The sequence below is a fragment of the Phyllostomus hastatus genome, unplaced genomic scaffold, assembly GCF_019186645.2.
Source record: "Phyllostomus hastatus isolate PE091 unplaced genomic scaffold, TTU_PhHast_1.1 phas_scaffold_78, whole genome shotgun sequence".
Lineage (NCBI taxonomy): Eukaryota > Metazoa > Chordata > Mammalia > Chiroptera > Phyllostomidae > Phyllostomus > Phyllostomus hastatus.
Window position 1 is genome coordinate 30924203 of NW_025334041.1, and position 16345 is coordinate 30940547.

Consider the following 16345-nt stretch of genomic DNA (forward strand, 5'->3'; position numbering starts at 1 on the left):
AGACTGCTGGGTCAGAGGTAAAGGGCTCCATCACTTACGGTAGAGCATGCAGAATGAACACCAGCATACTGGTGTCAGTTCTCCTCGCCCCCGGTTCCATAGGAGCAATGTCATGGGCCCAGATGAATGCCAAGCATGCAGCGGGTCTGTGCTGCAGCTGAGGAACTCTGAGTGTCAGGGATGCGATGCTTTTACAGCAGGACTGCTCCTTAAGGTTGCCACTTGCATCAGCGGCCCAGACGATTCTGTTGTCAGGCCTTGCAGTCTCTGGCACACCCAACGAGATGTGTAGGTGCAACAAAACTCAACTTCTTGTACAGTAATTAACCTGGTCTGGGTTGTGTTCTGTTCACTTTTTCATGACTCTCACTTAGCCAGTCTGTACAGTCTGTGTAGGCTAGGCCCTTGTGCAATGGCTGGCTAAAAGATAATATAGAGCCTGGTCAAGAATACTTTCAGTTACAATTTTAAAGACTGAAGAAGAATAATTCCTTCAAACGTTTGGCCACCACTCCATTTGTCAGCCATCTGCCATCCTAAGTACAAGAGACAGCAAAAGCAAACTTTTCTGGTCCATCTTTTCTTAAGAAGTGTAACTACTGCCTTGTTTTAGTTCTTAAAACAAGGACAGTCATATAATAGCCTAGAAAGAGCCAGTTATGTTTTTCAAGAAAGAAATCTACTATTCTGGGGTATAACATTCTCAGTGTGAAAAATATTAGGCCCTAATCAGTTACATACAAGAACAAAATTAATCCCATCACATTTGAGGGAATTTAATTTGAAGAAAATCAGCTAACTTGATTAAAATAAAGTCTATAATGTAACGAGACAAAAGTGAAGGAGTTTAAGTAATAAATGTTTAATCAAAGAATTTTACATATTATTAACAGCATTCATTTGGCCAAACATCTACACGGCTGTAGAACCCTACTATATATAAAGTGGGAATGTATCAAGTATAGACTATGAAAGTGCAAATAACAAGTCAAGGTTAGAGTAATTTTTTTTACATTATAAAATTAACTTGTTTACAAAATAGGCTTTGCCAAACTTTATTTCTGAATTGTAAAGTCAGTGACTATTGTTTTTAAAATATGTACCAAGGAAATACAAATCGGCTAATGATCTTTCCTCACGCTCCGGGGAGAGCGGCACAGAGACAGGGGGCACGCACTGCCCGGGCCGGGCCGGAGCCCACCAGCAGCGCAGGCTTTGCTGCGGGCTCCACGCAGCGCGGGCACACGGACCGCGGCTGTGCGAGACAGGCTCCACGGCACACACAGGCTCCTCCTTTTGAAAAGTTACAACTTGGTCTAAAAACTTATTGGTGTTGACACTTTCAATTCAAAATAAATTTGTAAAAAAAAATCCTTTAATGGACTGTTTCAGTTTAATATACAGTAATACACCGCAGATAAAAGTTAACATTTACTCTTGACAAATTTCAATAGGGCTGATGCCAGCGTCCCCGATGACAGAGGAAGAAACCCTTCTGTGGACTTGTGGCCCCGCAGCCCCGGAGCCGCTCCCACACTGTCTCCCACCCCAGGGGAACCTGGGGAACACTGAATAATACAACGTCCTCGCCGTTCGAATTCCAAATATGAGAATATTTCAAAAGCAGGGTTTGGAAAATAAAAAGTAGTAAAAAACTGTAATTGTAACTCATGTGACTATCAGTACTAATATAACCTTTCCCCCAGCCCAGGACGTGCCCGTACAAACTTGGTACTGAAATTTTGGTATCTGCAGATTTCTGGTAAGAATCTGGCAAAACATTAAATGGAGCGTTGCATATCTATTTTGCTTATGTTATGCTAGTTGTGGTAATATGTAAGTAAAACAGCCATTCCAACAGTTACTCTAGTTTTAATTACACACTGTATCATTGTATCTTAATTACAACTAAGACCAGTATTTTCTTCACAGTAAGACACTGATAACTAGGAAGTTGATTTTTTTAACACTAAACAGTAATCACACAGCAAATTAGTATTGTGCAACAGAATGAACACATGTCAGTATCTGCTATTTAGGCAAACAACTGATCGAATATTTAGTTGTTATGTTTACTGTAAAGGCAAGGCCATGGGTGGTTTTATGGAGGTCTTTGCAGTTCATAGCATAGTCATTTCAAAAGAGACAGTGAAGTTTGAATGACTCACTTATTTAACTGGCAACTATCCATTTAGGTTAGGCAAAGGCACAGTAACATGTTGCGCAGGATGTTTTATTGGATTTTTTTAATAACCGTAGGATTTACTATAACTCAGAAAACTCCACTTTTTTCTATTTTATAAAACACTTACCATTAAAAGTAATTGCACCCATTAGTAATTAGAATGCACTGTAAAATTGTGAAAACAAAAAACTATGATTGCACTTCCAATAAAGTGTCTCTTAAAATACAGCACCGCTGTTGCTAATCAACCATATTTTAATATTAAAATAAACTGTTTTAACAGCAGCATTAGGTTTAGTTAACTTAAGCTACAGGCTACATTTATGTAAATGCAGTCTCCATGGCAACAAAAGCCCATTAAAGCCTGGAATTTCACTGCTACCCATGGTGCCTTACTCCAGAGCATGCCGGAGCCGCCCCGGAGCCCTCTAGGGCACCCCACGCCTGAACGCCGTCTTAGCGCACGAGTCAGAGTTTGGCACTAGTGGACTGTAAATAGACATGAGAAGAACTTTTGACTATGAAAATGTGAAAATGAAAACTAATTACACTGTGGTAGATGCAGCACTAACAAGAAGCTTTGGACACTTCGATTCATACTGCTCAGACAAAAAGGCGGGAAGAAAGTTATGGAAGAGCACAAAGAGATCAAGAAACTTGATGTTTGTTACCAGATCTATCCAAAGTAATGTCTAAAATGAAGATTCCCCCCACCCCACTTTTTTTTTTGAAAGAGGAAACCACCCAAGGATTAAGGAGTAAGCCTTTAATTTTAATGTTCAATTTAACTATTGCCGACTTTAGGCTAAACAGGGGACTGCATTTTCTTAGAATGTGGAATCTAACCAACTTACTCCTGTTTGTGTTTCTCTTTCTCTCCCGCTCTTGTTTTTGTCAGTGAAAAAAGGGAAAGCTATCCAATTAAATACAAAAGAGGTTCCCTGTGAGGTTTAACTCCAAAATGAAGCTACTATTCAAGGGAACTCCTCGTATTCAATCCTAATTCCAGTGGCTTAGAATTGAGTTGGAATTAAGTGGATCGAGTCTCTATAAAGCACACTGCACTAGCATACCACCTGTACCTGCAGTTCACTGGGAGCCCAGCGGTGTGCAGCTCACACCAAGTGTACTTGTTCGACCCAGTCACTTGAGGTCTGAGGTGTTTGACTTGAAACATCTGAACTACCCTCCTTGTTGGCTGCCTCATTACCACTTTTGCCATCTTGAGGCGCTGCTTCCCCAACCGGAATATTCTCTCCCGAAGAGTTTTCTTCTCCTTTCTGGGTTCCTCTGCCTTCACTGACCACAGCATCTTCAAATGCAGGATCCTCTTCGGGCGGCACCAGTTCCACATCCCTCATGCCTTCGGACCCATCTCTGACACAGGGGGGCTGGGAATCTGCACTGACTTCTGAAGCCGCTGGAGGAATCAGGGCAATAGTCTGAGGGTTCATGTCATGAAACCAAGCCATTATGTTGCCAAGAAGATTATCATTGATGTTGGCATCCTGGCCAGCTGAGTCAGGGTCACTGGACGAGGGACAGAATTCACTTCTCGCCTCACTGAGAGGGTGTGAACTCAGGGTGTCCGATGAAAATGGGTCACTCTCTGCTCCCAGCCTCAGGAGGCTGTCGCCAAGTTCCAACAGCTCAGAGCTGCTTAACACAGCCTGCGGGCTATCTGTGCTCCTGGGGACAGAGTCCAGCCTGGAAGGTAAAGAAGTGCCTATTGCTCCTAAAGATGCTTCATTACCAAGGAAGTCTCTGTTTCCGTCATCGATGGCCAGCCCAGATTCTTGCAGTGACAACTGTATGGCGAGAAGTATATTGGGATCATCTTCCTCCAAGGAACTTAGAGCCTGAGGGCAACAGAAAATAAAATCACTCTGAAATTTAAAAGGAAAAATGATTTAATCCAATGAGGTTTACCACTGATTTTTTTTACCCTAACAGATAATTAATATTACCTCTCTTTTATTTATTTTTATTTTTTATTTCAATAGTTTATTTTTATTGTATTTCCCCCATTACCTCTATTTATACAGAAGAATTATTTCATCTAGTCAAATCTTATTTTAATTTTCTCTTCCATGTTATAGAGGAAAAAATGCCTTATGATAAACCTCTTTTTCTACAGCATACCCCTGAAACAATTTAGAATGGAAGGAAAAACAAAGAAAAGCAATAAAAGTGAAATTAGGAAACCAGGCTAAACTGAGCAGGAGCAGAGGCAGGGACCGCAGGACTGCCGAGCAAAGCTACCTGGAGAGAGTCTTGGTTTTCCGAGCGGCTGGCGGAGGTGAGGTCGCGCAGGGCAGAGCTGTGCAGTGCACTCATGGATGCAGAGCTGACCACGGAGGGGCCCAGCCTGCGGCCACTGCCACCTTCTGGGAGATCTGTTTCAAAGCAAGCAGTACCAGAGACAATCCGGTCATACAGATCTCATATATCTTTTTAGTTAAATTGGCAATTTCTCTTTCAGTGATGGTGAAAACCTGTGTTCACAGTTCACCTAATCTTTCAGATTTCTGATGTGTATTTGCCTCACCATAAGCAACAATGTATCTCTCAGGCTACTTACTTCACACCCATGATTATTCTTTGCATTTTCGCTTGCACTACATATGGTTCTATCCAGAAATGCCAATGCTATTGCTTCTCAGCCTTCTGGCTCACATCAAGAAATACCAATGTTACATCCGCTCCTCTCTGTCTTCTTTTCTTTTTTTTTTTAAAGATTTTAAAAAAATCTTAAAGAGAGGGAGGGAGAGAGAAAGAGAGGGAGAGAAACACTAATGTGTGGTTGCCTCTCGCATGCCCCCAACTGGGGACCTGACTCACAACCCAGGGCTGTGCCTTGACCGGGAATCGAACCGGTGAACCCTTGCTTGGTTCACTGGCCAGCACTCAATCCACTGAGCCACATCAGCCGGGGCCTCTCTGTGTTCTTAAGCAATAATAAGTACAAGTGTTTCAGTTTTCAGGTTTTAGTTAGCTTGTTTTTTTTTTTAAAGACTGTGGGAACTACAACAATAGCCTGAAGAAAAAACCTTTAGGCCCATTGATCCCGATTTACTAAAGATAATCAACCTGCTGACATTACAGTTTAAATACTTTCAATTATAATTTAATATTTAAAGGTTGATAATTAATTTCTCTCTACGACCAGAAATTTTCTCTTTTACAGAGTGCTTATAGGAGAACTGAGCCTAGGAAGAAAATATCCCACAACAGCTACAACTTGTGAGTGCTCACTAGGAACTGCTCACGCTTACGGATTTTACGTGCATAATCTCATCTAAAACCCACCACTGGCCCCCGAGTAGCACTATTAGTGTTGCTTCTTTAGAATGTGGAGAGTGAAGCTTAGAGAAGTTCGGTGACTCAATTAACATGTCACCCTGTTATGCAGCAGAGATGGGGTCATGAACTCAAATCTGATGCCACAGCTCACGTTCTTAACTCCCCTGGTTTTCCGTATCCCGTGACAGTAAAAGTGGCTCCGTATTGATTGTATACCTAAATTACAAACTCTTTCACAAACACATGCTCAGTTTTTAGAGTAAACTCAAGAGAACTAAGAGATTAAACAACCTAACCCAAGAGCTCACCTAAAGTGCCTTCACTGGGCTCATCGGGGTCCGGGGGGTTACTGAGCAGGCTGTGCACGTCTCCGCGACGGCGCTGCTGTCTGTGCCTCCTCCGATACTGAAATTCAGCATATTCCTGCATAAACCAAAGGTTATAAAATACAGGAGAGCATGCACTTTTTTTAATGCAAATAAAACAAACGGCACACTATTCCACGAAAAAGAAAGTGTGATTTTATATACATATTATAAAATCACTTGGCTTTAGAAAAAGAAACTTCAGGTTGTGCCATGCCAAGGGAAGAGAAAAGGGAAAATGGAAAAACAAAAATTTTAAGTGGTCAGTACAACTGCCTGGGTAAACTGGGAATACCTGCAAGCTCCAATGCTAGATCTCAACTGAGCCACATTTCATGTGCCTGGGCCTTGTTATTTAGTAGTGTAACTGATCCTGTGATGATATGACTAATGTAAGTTAGGATCTCCCTGGAGGTCTGTTTTTTAAAAAGTGACTCTGATGTACACAAGAGAAAGAAAAAAAAGCACACACTGTTAAGTGCATGTCAGACTGTTAGACTTTATATTTTGTGGGACTAGCATATCACACTCACAGGTCAATGACTAGATTAAGGGCAAGTGTGAGCTTAGCTTCAGAATGAGATGCTGCTTGGCTTCCTTCCTGTATTAGCTGATGTGGGGTTACCTACAAGACAGGCAGGGGGCAGTGTTTTCTATTTCACAAACGGGAAGAACACAATTTGGGCAGATGTCCCTGAGTTCGTTTTACATCTGCGTAACAGTTTAAAGCGGGGTTGCTATTACAAAGGGCAGGACCAGATTTTAGTGACACAAGAGATGAGAAAAGAGGGCAGTGGGCGTGGCACCAACATAAGAAGGCTAATTTTGGGAACCATTATAGATTCTTTCAGTGATAAGCTCTAAGATACTCAGGTTTATGGTTATCTTGGTTACCCTTGAGTACTCAATATACTTATATTGTGAAAATACTAAAATAAACAAAAGTTTTACATCACAAATAAAACTTTCATGTCATGTCACTCGGGTTAAATTTACTTAAACCCTTTCATCCGTATAAGCAGTTGGACTCTAATAAGAGGTGACAGGCATCCTACCAGGTTAGGAACAAACGCATAAATGATACAAGTGCCTGGGGTTGTTATTTAGGCCAGGGGTGTCAAACTCATTTTCACTGGGGGTCACATCAGCCTCGTGGTTGCCTTCAAAGGGCTGAGTATAATTTTAGGATTGCGTAAATGTAACTATTCCTTAACTACAGGCAAGGAGCTCAGCGCTGCCACCAGGTAGAAACAAGGTGACAGGCGGGTAAAACATGGTGATTTAGGGTCTTTAACATTCCCTGCTAAGCTGGGGTGTCACATCCTCTTTGCCTGGAGGCCTAGGATCCAAAACTGGATAACTGTTATGTGTCATCATGGTTCACTGGACCACTCAGGACACACATTTCATAGACAAAGATGACATGAAACTTTTATCTCAGTTCAAGACTTACATTTAGGGGACAATCTGTTTATTTTGTGTACCTGATAATGGTACAAAGTTATTCTGAACTGAACTATTACTGACCATAGAATATATATATTTCCAATTTAAGAAAACTAAACAGTTTAAAAACAACTGTAAAATAAATTTGTTATATAATTTTGTTATAAAAAACTCACATGGCATTCTCTCAGGATGCAACAGGCTTAAAAAAATTGTTCTCATAAAATTAAACTTATCTGAAAATTTCCAAGGATTCCTAAGATCTTCAAGTAAGTACATGAAAAGGCTTTACTGGGATATTCCAAATGGTTTGACCAGTGTTAAGGCTACAGGGAAGATTAAGAGGTTCTAAGATTTAGAGGAAAAAAAGCTGCTAGGATATTTTTTTGTTTTAAATAATAATCACTCCCATTTACGGAGCACCAGTTCTGTCAGTGACTTAAAGAGATGCTCTGATCCTGCCAGAACCCCGTGACGTCACCATCCCCCTTCTGAAGAGACTGAAGAGGCACCTGGGCCCCATGGTCTAGTACGTACAGAGCCAGGGCAGGGCCTGCAGGCTTTAAGTTATGCTCTTTCCTCAGGGCTCCTCTGCCTTTAAAGTGGTACAAAACAAATACTCATGCCTTAATTAAAAAAAAAATAAGATGGATTTAACTTTACTGGAAAAAATATAAAAGTCTACTGGAGTTTGACAACATTATTTTTTCCCCAGAGTGTATATAAAGACATGAAGCTAACTCTTGAAGATAAAATTCTGCAGTTACTTGCTAGTTGCATAGACACAAAATTTTAGAGTTTCACACTGGGTGGCGGTTCTTTATACTTGCAATAAGGTTTAGATAAAAGCTTGGTGTCTCGATGTGCCAAACACTTTAAAGAAAAGTAAAAGTGAGTTAAATAAACCTTGTAAAATGTTATTAACTTATAAAAAATGAATTTATGAAGAAACTGTTATTTATACTTTCACAATTCTCAATCTCTAAAGAATGAAAGCCCAACAATTTTATTTGTAAATACTCACATGTGAGGTGGCAAGCCTTCCTATTTTTTACAAAATAAATCTGCTGCTGTCATATTAGCAGGCCCTGAACAGTCAAGGACAAGTATTGCAGGATTCCTGGCATCACTATGAGCCAGGGGCCATGGTGGCACATACATGATGGTGACCACACCAGTAAGTTATTTTTGCTAAATTGTGTTTCTACCTTGAAATTCTGAAAGCTTTAGTACTTTTTTTTTTGTAATTGAAACTGGTCTATTCCTCCTTCTATGTGGACATTTATCCCAATATCCCCAAAGCTATAATTATAACATAGAAATAATAAGCACAGATCAGGTAAAGGAAGGGTTCACTGTTTGTTTTACAATAGACATTTAATTAAGGTATTAGCTATAACATTTTTGGAGGGGGGGGATTTAAGTGAATTTAAAATTCCCTATCAGAGCTCTAAGCACAAGCTGTTTTCTCAGGTCAGTATTTTCTTGGCTGCATCTACCAGTACAAAAGGCTACATGGTGACCGCAAGTATCCACAGCAGCTGAAAAGAGAAAGCTATCTGATTTAAATGAGCCAGGGTCATCTCCAGATAATGGTCACTTTCACTGTCTTTCAGTTGTAGATAACAAATGGGCTATAAATGATAAACAAGAAATTCATTGTCCTGCCCCCTTCCAAGAATTAAAAGTTAAAAGTTTATTATAACATAAGCATTGGATGGTATAAAAAAGCAAGGAAGAAGACAAAGTAGAAAGAACTGCTAAAACCATTTAAAATTCAGACTCAACAGTGACAGTGGAGATTTAAATCTCAGAAAATCGCAATGTGATTAAGATTTTCACTCTATTATATTTTTATTTGCGGCAACTACTGTTTGCAGTGTATTTTAGAACTTCTGTATTTTAAAATGGCATATAACAACAAAGAAAAAACAAGAAGAATGTGAAAATCTTAAAGAGAAGCAGAAAGCAACAAAGCTAAGCATTTCTTACTACATAAACACTATTGATGTCAAGTTTTCACCTTAGCAGCTGATTATAAATCAATTCTCTCAGGTTATTGCAATAACTTTTAAAAATAGATTCAGACTGAAACAATTTTACAACTAGAAATGTGCATTTCTAATAAATAAAATTTGTATCTCTTAACCAATTTGAAGATATTTTCCAAAAGTACAGGATATAAACTGGCCTTAATGCTGACTATTCGGTAATTAAAAATGGTAACAGGGGAGATGCATTTAATAATCTAAGGCCATAAATGACTAAATGTAGGCCCTGCAGAGGCATTTTTATTATAAATGAAAGAAAAAACAATGCTGACAACCTCAGGATGTAGAATAGAAGAGGGTGCACATATAAGCAGGCTTGCGATAAGGGAAAATGTAATAAAACAAAACCCCCATAAAACAATTACCTCAGGCGATGCAAATCCTAAATATTCCCAATCCCATGTTCCACCAGCAAAGCTACAAAGAAATTAGACACACCATTTGATTCATTGTCAGTAGTGCTACAGAATACAAACAACCCTTTGAACACTTGCCCTTTGAATACTACTTTTAATTCGTCTGCGTGGACTGGAACTTGCTTAACCAAAGTAGATCAACTATAGAATATAATTAAAGTGATACTTTTATTTTTTCCTTTCAAATTCTAAGTTACTTTATGTTTGTGTAAAATGGTGGAAAAATAAAAATTACCATGCTACAACAGAGTATTTTATGACTGCTTCTATTTTTAAATTATAAATGTTGATGTAAAAAACAGGGTCAAAGAAATTTCTAATGCTTGTAATTATCATGAATAAAAAAGGTATACTTTAATTTATAACAGCATTAGTAGTATCTGAAACAACTGAACTCAACTGCTCTTTAATAGAAGATATGGATCTCTTAAATAACTTTACTTATATAGATCATTAAATAACTTGATTAATTTACTACTGATTTCTTCACCTTTTACAAATTGTCCATGACAAGTTGTCAAGGCTTCCAAATGCAACAACATGAGATGTTTATGGCTATCACAACACTACATATACTACTTATTTGAAATGACGCACTGGCATACTCTTTGAATTACGAGTTCACTGAAGTGTGAATTTCACCTAGCTTAGTTTAGTGAGAAACTACACAACAACAAACAAAAAATGAAAAAAATAGAAGTAGTACTTGGGGGAAGTCACCAAAAAGAAGGTACTATACTTTAATCAGCTATCCATATTTGAAGTATTATAAAACCTAGTTGGATAAAAAAATAAACCTGCTGGCATTTGAGGCTGGAGCTAGGATGGTTTCCACAATGTGCATCCCTTTTACCTGCGCCTTGGAGCTTCTGGTGAGTCTGCAGGAGCAACCCCCCGAGCCACGGATGCCAGAAATTCCTGCCTCTTCTGCTGGACAAGGCATGCCGCCTTGATAATCTTGTGGCGGGGTGTGCGAAGGTAAGGCCTATTGACTTTTTGGGCAAGGTCTTCAGTGACCATTTCTAGGTCTGTCTATGGTAAGAAAAGAAAAAAAAGATTATAGGCTGGGTGGATCAGTCAATAGCAAATCCAAACAGTAAATCCAGTGTCTATCTGGTTTCTCAGTTAACTCTAACTCTTCTAAAGTCAGAAATTAATCCAAACTTTGAAGTAACTTTGTATTTAACATGTTTTTATTTCTCACATAATAGGAAAGAACACCCATTTGCCAGGTGTTTATATCAATGTAGTTGGTATGAATCACAAAGAAGCAGTGAGCTTATCAGCTACATACAAGGAATTTATAATTTATCTATGTATAAAAAACAAAAAGTAATAAACTTCAAGTTGAGTCACTGTGCATGCAAATGCATGACATGTGGTATAGACTACATTTCAACACCTGAAAGTCTGTGGCAAGGCAAGATCCCTGTGATTTGGGGTTAGGCTATGAAAGCTTTATGAAGAAAATGAATGTTGAACATTGAAAAGAAATATAGAATATGAATTAGTAGGGGGCAATTCAAAGGGATGACATAAAAACTAGCAAGAGAACAAAGTTCAGTGCAAAATAAAAACCCAGAGGAATGTACAGTGACGTTGGTCAGTTACAGAGACGTCAGTTGACTCAGGTGTTTTTGTTTTTAAGTCCTGCAACTTTTTTAGCTGTACTCTTAAAAGAATTTAAAATGTGGTAGGAAATACTTGCATAGCTGAGAGTTCATTCAGATCTGCAGAATGAGAAATTCAAACATAAGGAAAGTTTCAGTTTATTACTGGTAAACCTTTCTTTATTTGAAAACCATTGTAAAAATGAAAATAAAACTGTTTACTACTCACATGAAATAAGTTAAAACTTAATGAAGTAGTTGAAGGAGAAAACTTGTTTTTCATAATAACTGCATTTAAATTTAATTTGAAAAGGATATCTTACTTGCATGAGTTCAAAAATTTCTTTTTTTGTGCTTTTAGGTTCTAAGAAAAATCCATAGGGATAAGAACACTTGAGAATGCGCCGAGTTTTTAAGAGCACGTGAACTGCATCTTCAATGAAAGTGGTATCTGGACAGCCTCCTTCAGCTATGAAGTAAATCAGGCACAGTGAAAACAATTTTTTGCAAATATGCTATTATAAAATTAATTACACAACTGAATTTTCTTTAAAAAAGACAAACAAAAACCAACTAAACAAGGATCCCTAAGAAACAGCTTGAAGTGGCTACAGAATATTTATTTGAACTAGACTAAAACCCCACATAACACACTCATATGTGACTTGTCCGCATTTATAAATGAAACACACCCTGCTCACGACACTGATGACAGTTGGGAAGGAGCACATACACCGACCCTACATTCCATTCTCACTCCGCTGACAAACAAATCTAGCTTTAGGTCAACTCAGAGGTCCCATGCTTTACCAAGTTGTGTAGGTTGTCACTGGTGGGACTTTGTTGATTAAAGTTGGAATAAATGTCTTGCTTAAAAAAAAAGCCAAATTATAGTTATGCCTCTATAAAAACAACCTTATAGGGGAGTAAAAGACAACATTCTGGATAACTAATATAACTAATTTTGGACAACTAAATAACTAATGCTAGTAAGCAGAAAACTTCAGGGAGATGAAGGGAGAGTGAGGAGGAGGGAAGAAGAAACTGCTTTAATATCAGAGACTGTTCTTTCTCAAAATATTATAGGCTTTTCCTTAACTACAAAAAAAATCTAAATTAAGCAGTAGAATCTAAATTCATAAGTACTTTTGAAAATAAGATTATTCTGCACATCTGTAGAAAGAAATTACATCAGTATGCATACACAATGACATACATACCAGCCCCAAATACCAACCCTAGCATAAGTATCTGAATTGAGATGTAAAAAAAGAAAAAACAAAACAAACACCCCCTTCCACATTATAAGTGAGAAGTATGTGAAGTTGTGTTTCTTCCTTCCCAATCCTTATATATTTTAGTCCTCTTTCATATCTAGAGGTTGTAGAAGACTGAATAGAATCAGTAGTTCACATCTACAGGTATTTACTGAATGTTTACTGTGTGTTAAGCACTGTTCTCAGCATTAAGAATACATCAGTGATGAAACACAAAAATCCCTGCTGAAGAACTGTAGAACCTGTGAGGGTTCTCTTTTCAACTTCAACCATGGACAATTCTTCAAGAGTTTGATATTGGAGTGGCATAGTTACATCATTGCTAAAGTCTAAGAACTAATAATAAGGAGACTAAGCTGCTATTAACATGTATGGTTATTGTCTTAACTGGGGAATTATCATAATGAAAAGGGTATTAGTACTTATTATTTTTATAAACTGGAGAAAATACATGTACAATTGATTATAATTTTAGGCTTAATACCTTTTATATACAAGTTCTATTACTTTAAAAATGTGACTAAAACATGCTAGAACCTGTGCTCTGTGCAGTCATCGTGAGATATTATATTCTGATAATACAATCAGTACTCAATCCATTTTTAGGAATGTTCTTTTCCAACTTCCATTTTACGATCCTTAAGTTTGCCCGATCTCGTGTCTTTCTGTTTTTCAATTCTAGTGTCTGTTATTTACCAGTGGGATGGTTTCTCTCCAAACTGTCCTTGATTTCCATCCCACTAGGTACTCTTCTAAATTTTTTCAAGACTCTTTGGGAATTCAGCCACACAACAACTGGGTGGCACTCAAATCTTGATCTTTTGACTAGATCAGGGATGACTTTAGGGCCCATCCGCCTTTTCTAACATTGGAGAGCATCAAGCATCAACAGTGGTACAGAGTAAGCAAAATCATGATGTGTGTGTATCAGCTAATAGGGGAGGCCAAATAAGAGGAGATTAGGTAAGCCGGGTGGAAAATCTAATCACAGAGGCCTCAAATGCTAAACTGTACTCTGGGCTTCACAGAACTCCAACAGAACCAAAATGAGCTAATGGAGATAATGTATTTCTTTAAAAGCCTTAACTTCCTACCAATGGAGTGACTGACTTAATAAGCACTGAAGGCTACTTTACATTAATTATCAGGCATGCCACTTACAACTTACTTTCTTTGAGAGCTCTACTCAGTTGCTCCATCTTTTCTTTGGCTGTTTTAAGAAGGCGTTGTTCTAACTAAAGAAACAGAAACAAATAATTTATATTGTTCCCTTTATTTATTCACAAGGGTGTAATTCAGTGCATTTGAAATGACTGGGGACATACCTGATAGCTATGCTCATGGTTTTTAAACCTTGTGTAATAGTGCATAAATCTGTCAAGTTCCTGAAACCGTTTATGTTTCTTCTCAGCCTAGGAAACAAAACTCCATAAATGACTTTTATAAATGTACTAGCTCTTAAAATTGGGTTTTTTGACCACTTAAAAGACTTTATTAGTAATAGATACTAATGCACACAGATTTGTTGACTATTTCATTGAAAGAAAATAATAACCAATACACTGAAGGCTCCCAGAACAACGTCCTACATTTGTATTTTCTGTGACAAAGCTCTGAATCCACAATCCCAGAGTGCAAGGCAGAGATGCCTCACCAGCCCTATGCTTACCATATCTTCACTGCTTTGTTATATTGCTCATTACTATGAACTAAATTGCGTCCCCCTAAATTCGTGTTGAAGCCCTAACCCCCAATGTGAGTGTATTTGGAGGGAGGGCCTGTGAGGTGATAAAGATGATCAGGATGGGGCCCTAGTCTTATAGAACTGGTGCCCTTATAAGAAGAGGTAGACACCAGAGCTTTCTCTCCACATGTGAGGACACAGCAAAAAAGAGAGCTGTCTGCAGGCCAGGAAGAGTCATCACCAGAAACTAAATGGTCAAGAACACTGATCTTGTACTTCCTAGTCTCCAGAACTGTGAGACGTTTCCGGGTTTAAGCCACCTAGCTATGATACTTTGTCACGGCAGCCAAGCAGACTAAGATATTTATTATATGCTGTAACAAACCTCGTATTGTTGACATTATTTTTGTCATGGAGGTGTAGTGCAGAGTAGAGAAAATATAGTCAATAATATCATAATAACTTTGTATGGTGACAGACAGTTACTAGACTTACTGTGGTGATCACATCATATGGTATAAAAATGTTGAATCACTATGTTGTATGTCTGAAACTAATACAATGTTGTATGTCAACTATACTTTAATTAAAAAATTGTTTTAAGTCATTGTGGAGGAAGTCTGGGACAAATAAGACTTATCTTCAATATAAAATAAAAAATTTGTTTAAAAAGCTCAAGTTTATGAAGCTATTTTGTTTAAACTAAAGGCTATGCTAAAGTATATTCAATTTAATGCCTCATTACAATGAAGATGGGAAAAGAAGAAATGCAAAATACTTGCAATGGTATTAAGTGGCTTAGCCAGAAGTGTTGGCTGAAACAGTTCTCTTTACCTCCACAGTCATCTCCTTGGACTGCTCCTCCACGTGCTGAATGACCTCATAGCGAGTGCATCTGTAATACCCGCCTGTGGAAGAACTGTGCTTTTTCCATTCTTCTAGGCAAATCCAGCAAAAGTCATACTTGCACTTCAAAAGAAAATATATATGTAAACATCTCTACATGCTAATATGCAAGCTGTTTTCTGATTTCTCGTCTATCAGTTGGCAGAGATTAAACAATCCTGCCTGTATGACCAGGCACAAATCTTAAAGACACACCCCGCCCCCCCGCCCATGTTTTCTCTGGAGGCACTATCTGCACTATTAGGAAAGATGTCAGGTTAGTTTAAAATTATTGCTTTCACAAATTTAAGTTAAATTTAAGTCATAATATTATGAATAATCTCAAAGAATCTTTAAAAATATGAAAGGGTATTCTTTCCAAATAATGAAAACACATACCAAAAAATGTTTCATTTTTAAGTGCATGGTAATCTATGAAGCTCCACCAGTCTATCTGAAAACATCTGGTAACTTTGACAAATTGGTTTTGAAACTGGGAACATGTTTAAAAAGTCTTTTAGTAGAACAGCTGACATAAATCCTGTTCCTCATTTTTAAGAAATTCTCAGTTTCTCAAATTACCACACTTAGACAATGCCAAAAAATGAGCATTCCAGTATGAAAATGCACCCCCTCCTTTTTTTATGCTTATGGGTTTTAAGTCAGGAAGATCTTCCCATTCCAAGGCTATGCTTTCTTCTTGTACTTTAGGTCTATTTCCCTTTTTTAAGAAATGTAATCTTTGAGCTGTTTATATTTTTTCTGCATCTATAGTATAGAGCATAAATTCAACTTCATTTTTTCCCACAAAGCTGTCTAGTTATCTCACTGCCATTTATTGAACAGTTCAGGTTTATCCACCAGTTAGAGAGATGCCTCCTCCACCACAGATTACATTCCCATGAATCTGTGTCTATTTTCTGGGCTTTCTTTCTTTCATTTATATATTTATTTTTTATTGTTGTTCAAGCACTGCTGTCTCCATTGTCACCCCGCCATGTCCCCCTGCCCCACTCATTCCCACCTCCCACCCTCAAATCTACCCCCTTTGGCTTTGTCCACAGGTCCTTTATACATGTTCCTTGATGGCCCTCCCCCTATTATCCTTCTACCCCCTCCCCTC

At 38.2% G+C, this 16345-nt stretch overlaps 1 protein-coding gene across 4 annotated transcripts in view; it reads right to left on the minus strand.

The window, feature by feature from the left end:
- Positions 1-846: 846 nt before the first annotated feature.
- The window catches only part of ANKIB1 (ankyrin repeat and IBR domain containing 1), a 129536-nt gene continuing 114037 nt past the window's right edge, over positions 847-16345 (minus strand). For 3 of the 4 annotated variants that reach the window (XM_045827041.1, XM_045827043.1, XM_045827042.1), the window contains exons 12-20: positions 15172-15306; positions 13979-14065; positions 13822-13888; positions 11700-11845; positions 10620-10798; positions 9716-9767; positions 5797-5911; positions 4448-4581; positions 847-4044 (exon numbers count right to left, since the gene is read on the minus strand). In XM_045827041.1, the coding sequence (XP_045682997.1) occupies positions 3301-4044; positions 4448-4581; positions 5797-5911; positions 9716-9767; positions 10620-10798; positions 11700-11845; positions 13822-13888; positions 13979-14065; positions 15172-15306 (1659 nt within the window). In that variant the 3' untranslated portion in view covers positions 847-3300. The remainder of the gene's footprint in view (positions 4045-4447; positions 4582-5796; positions 5912-9715; positions 9768-10619; positions 10799-11699; positions 11846-13821; positions 13889-13978; positions 14066-15171; positions 15307-16345) is intronic. The other variant, XM_045827044.1, reaches the window with a different exon arrangement.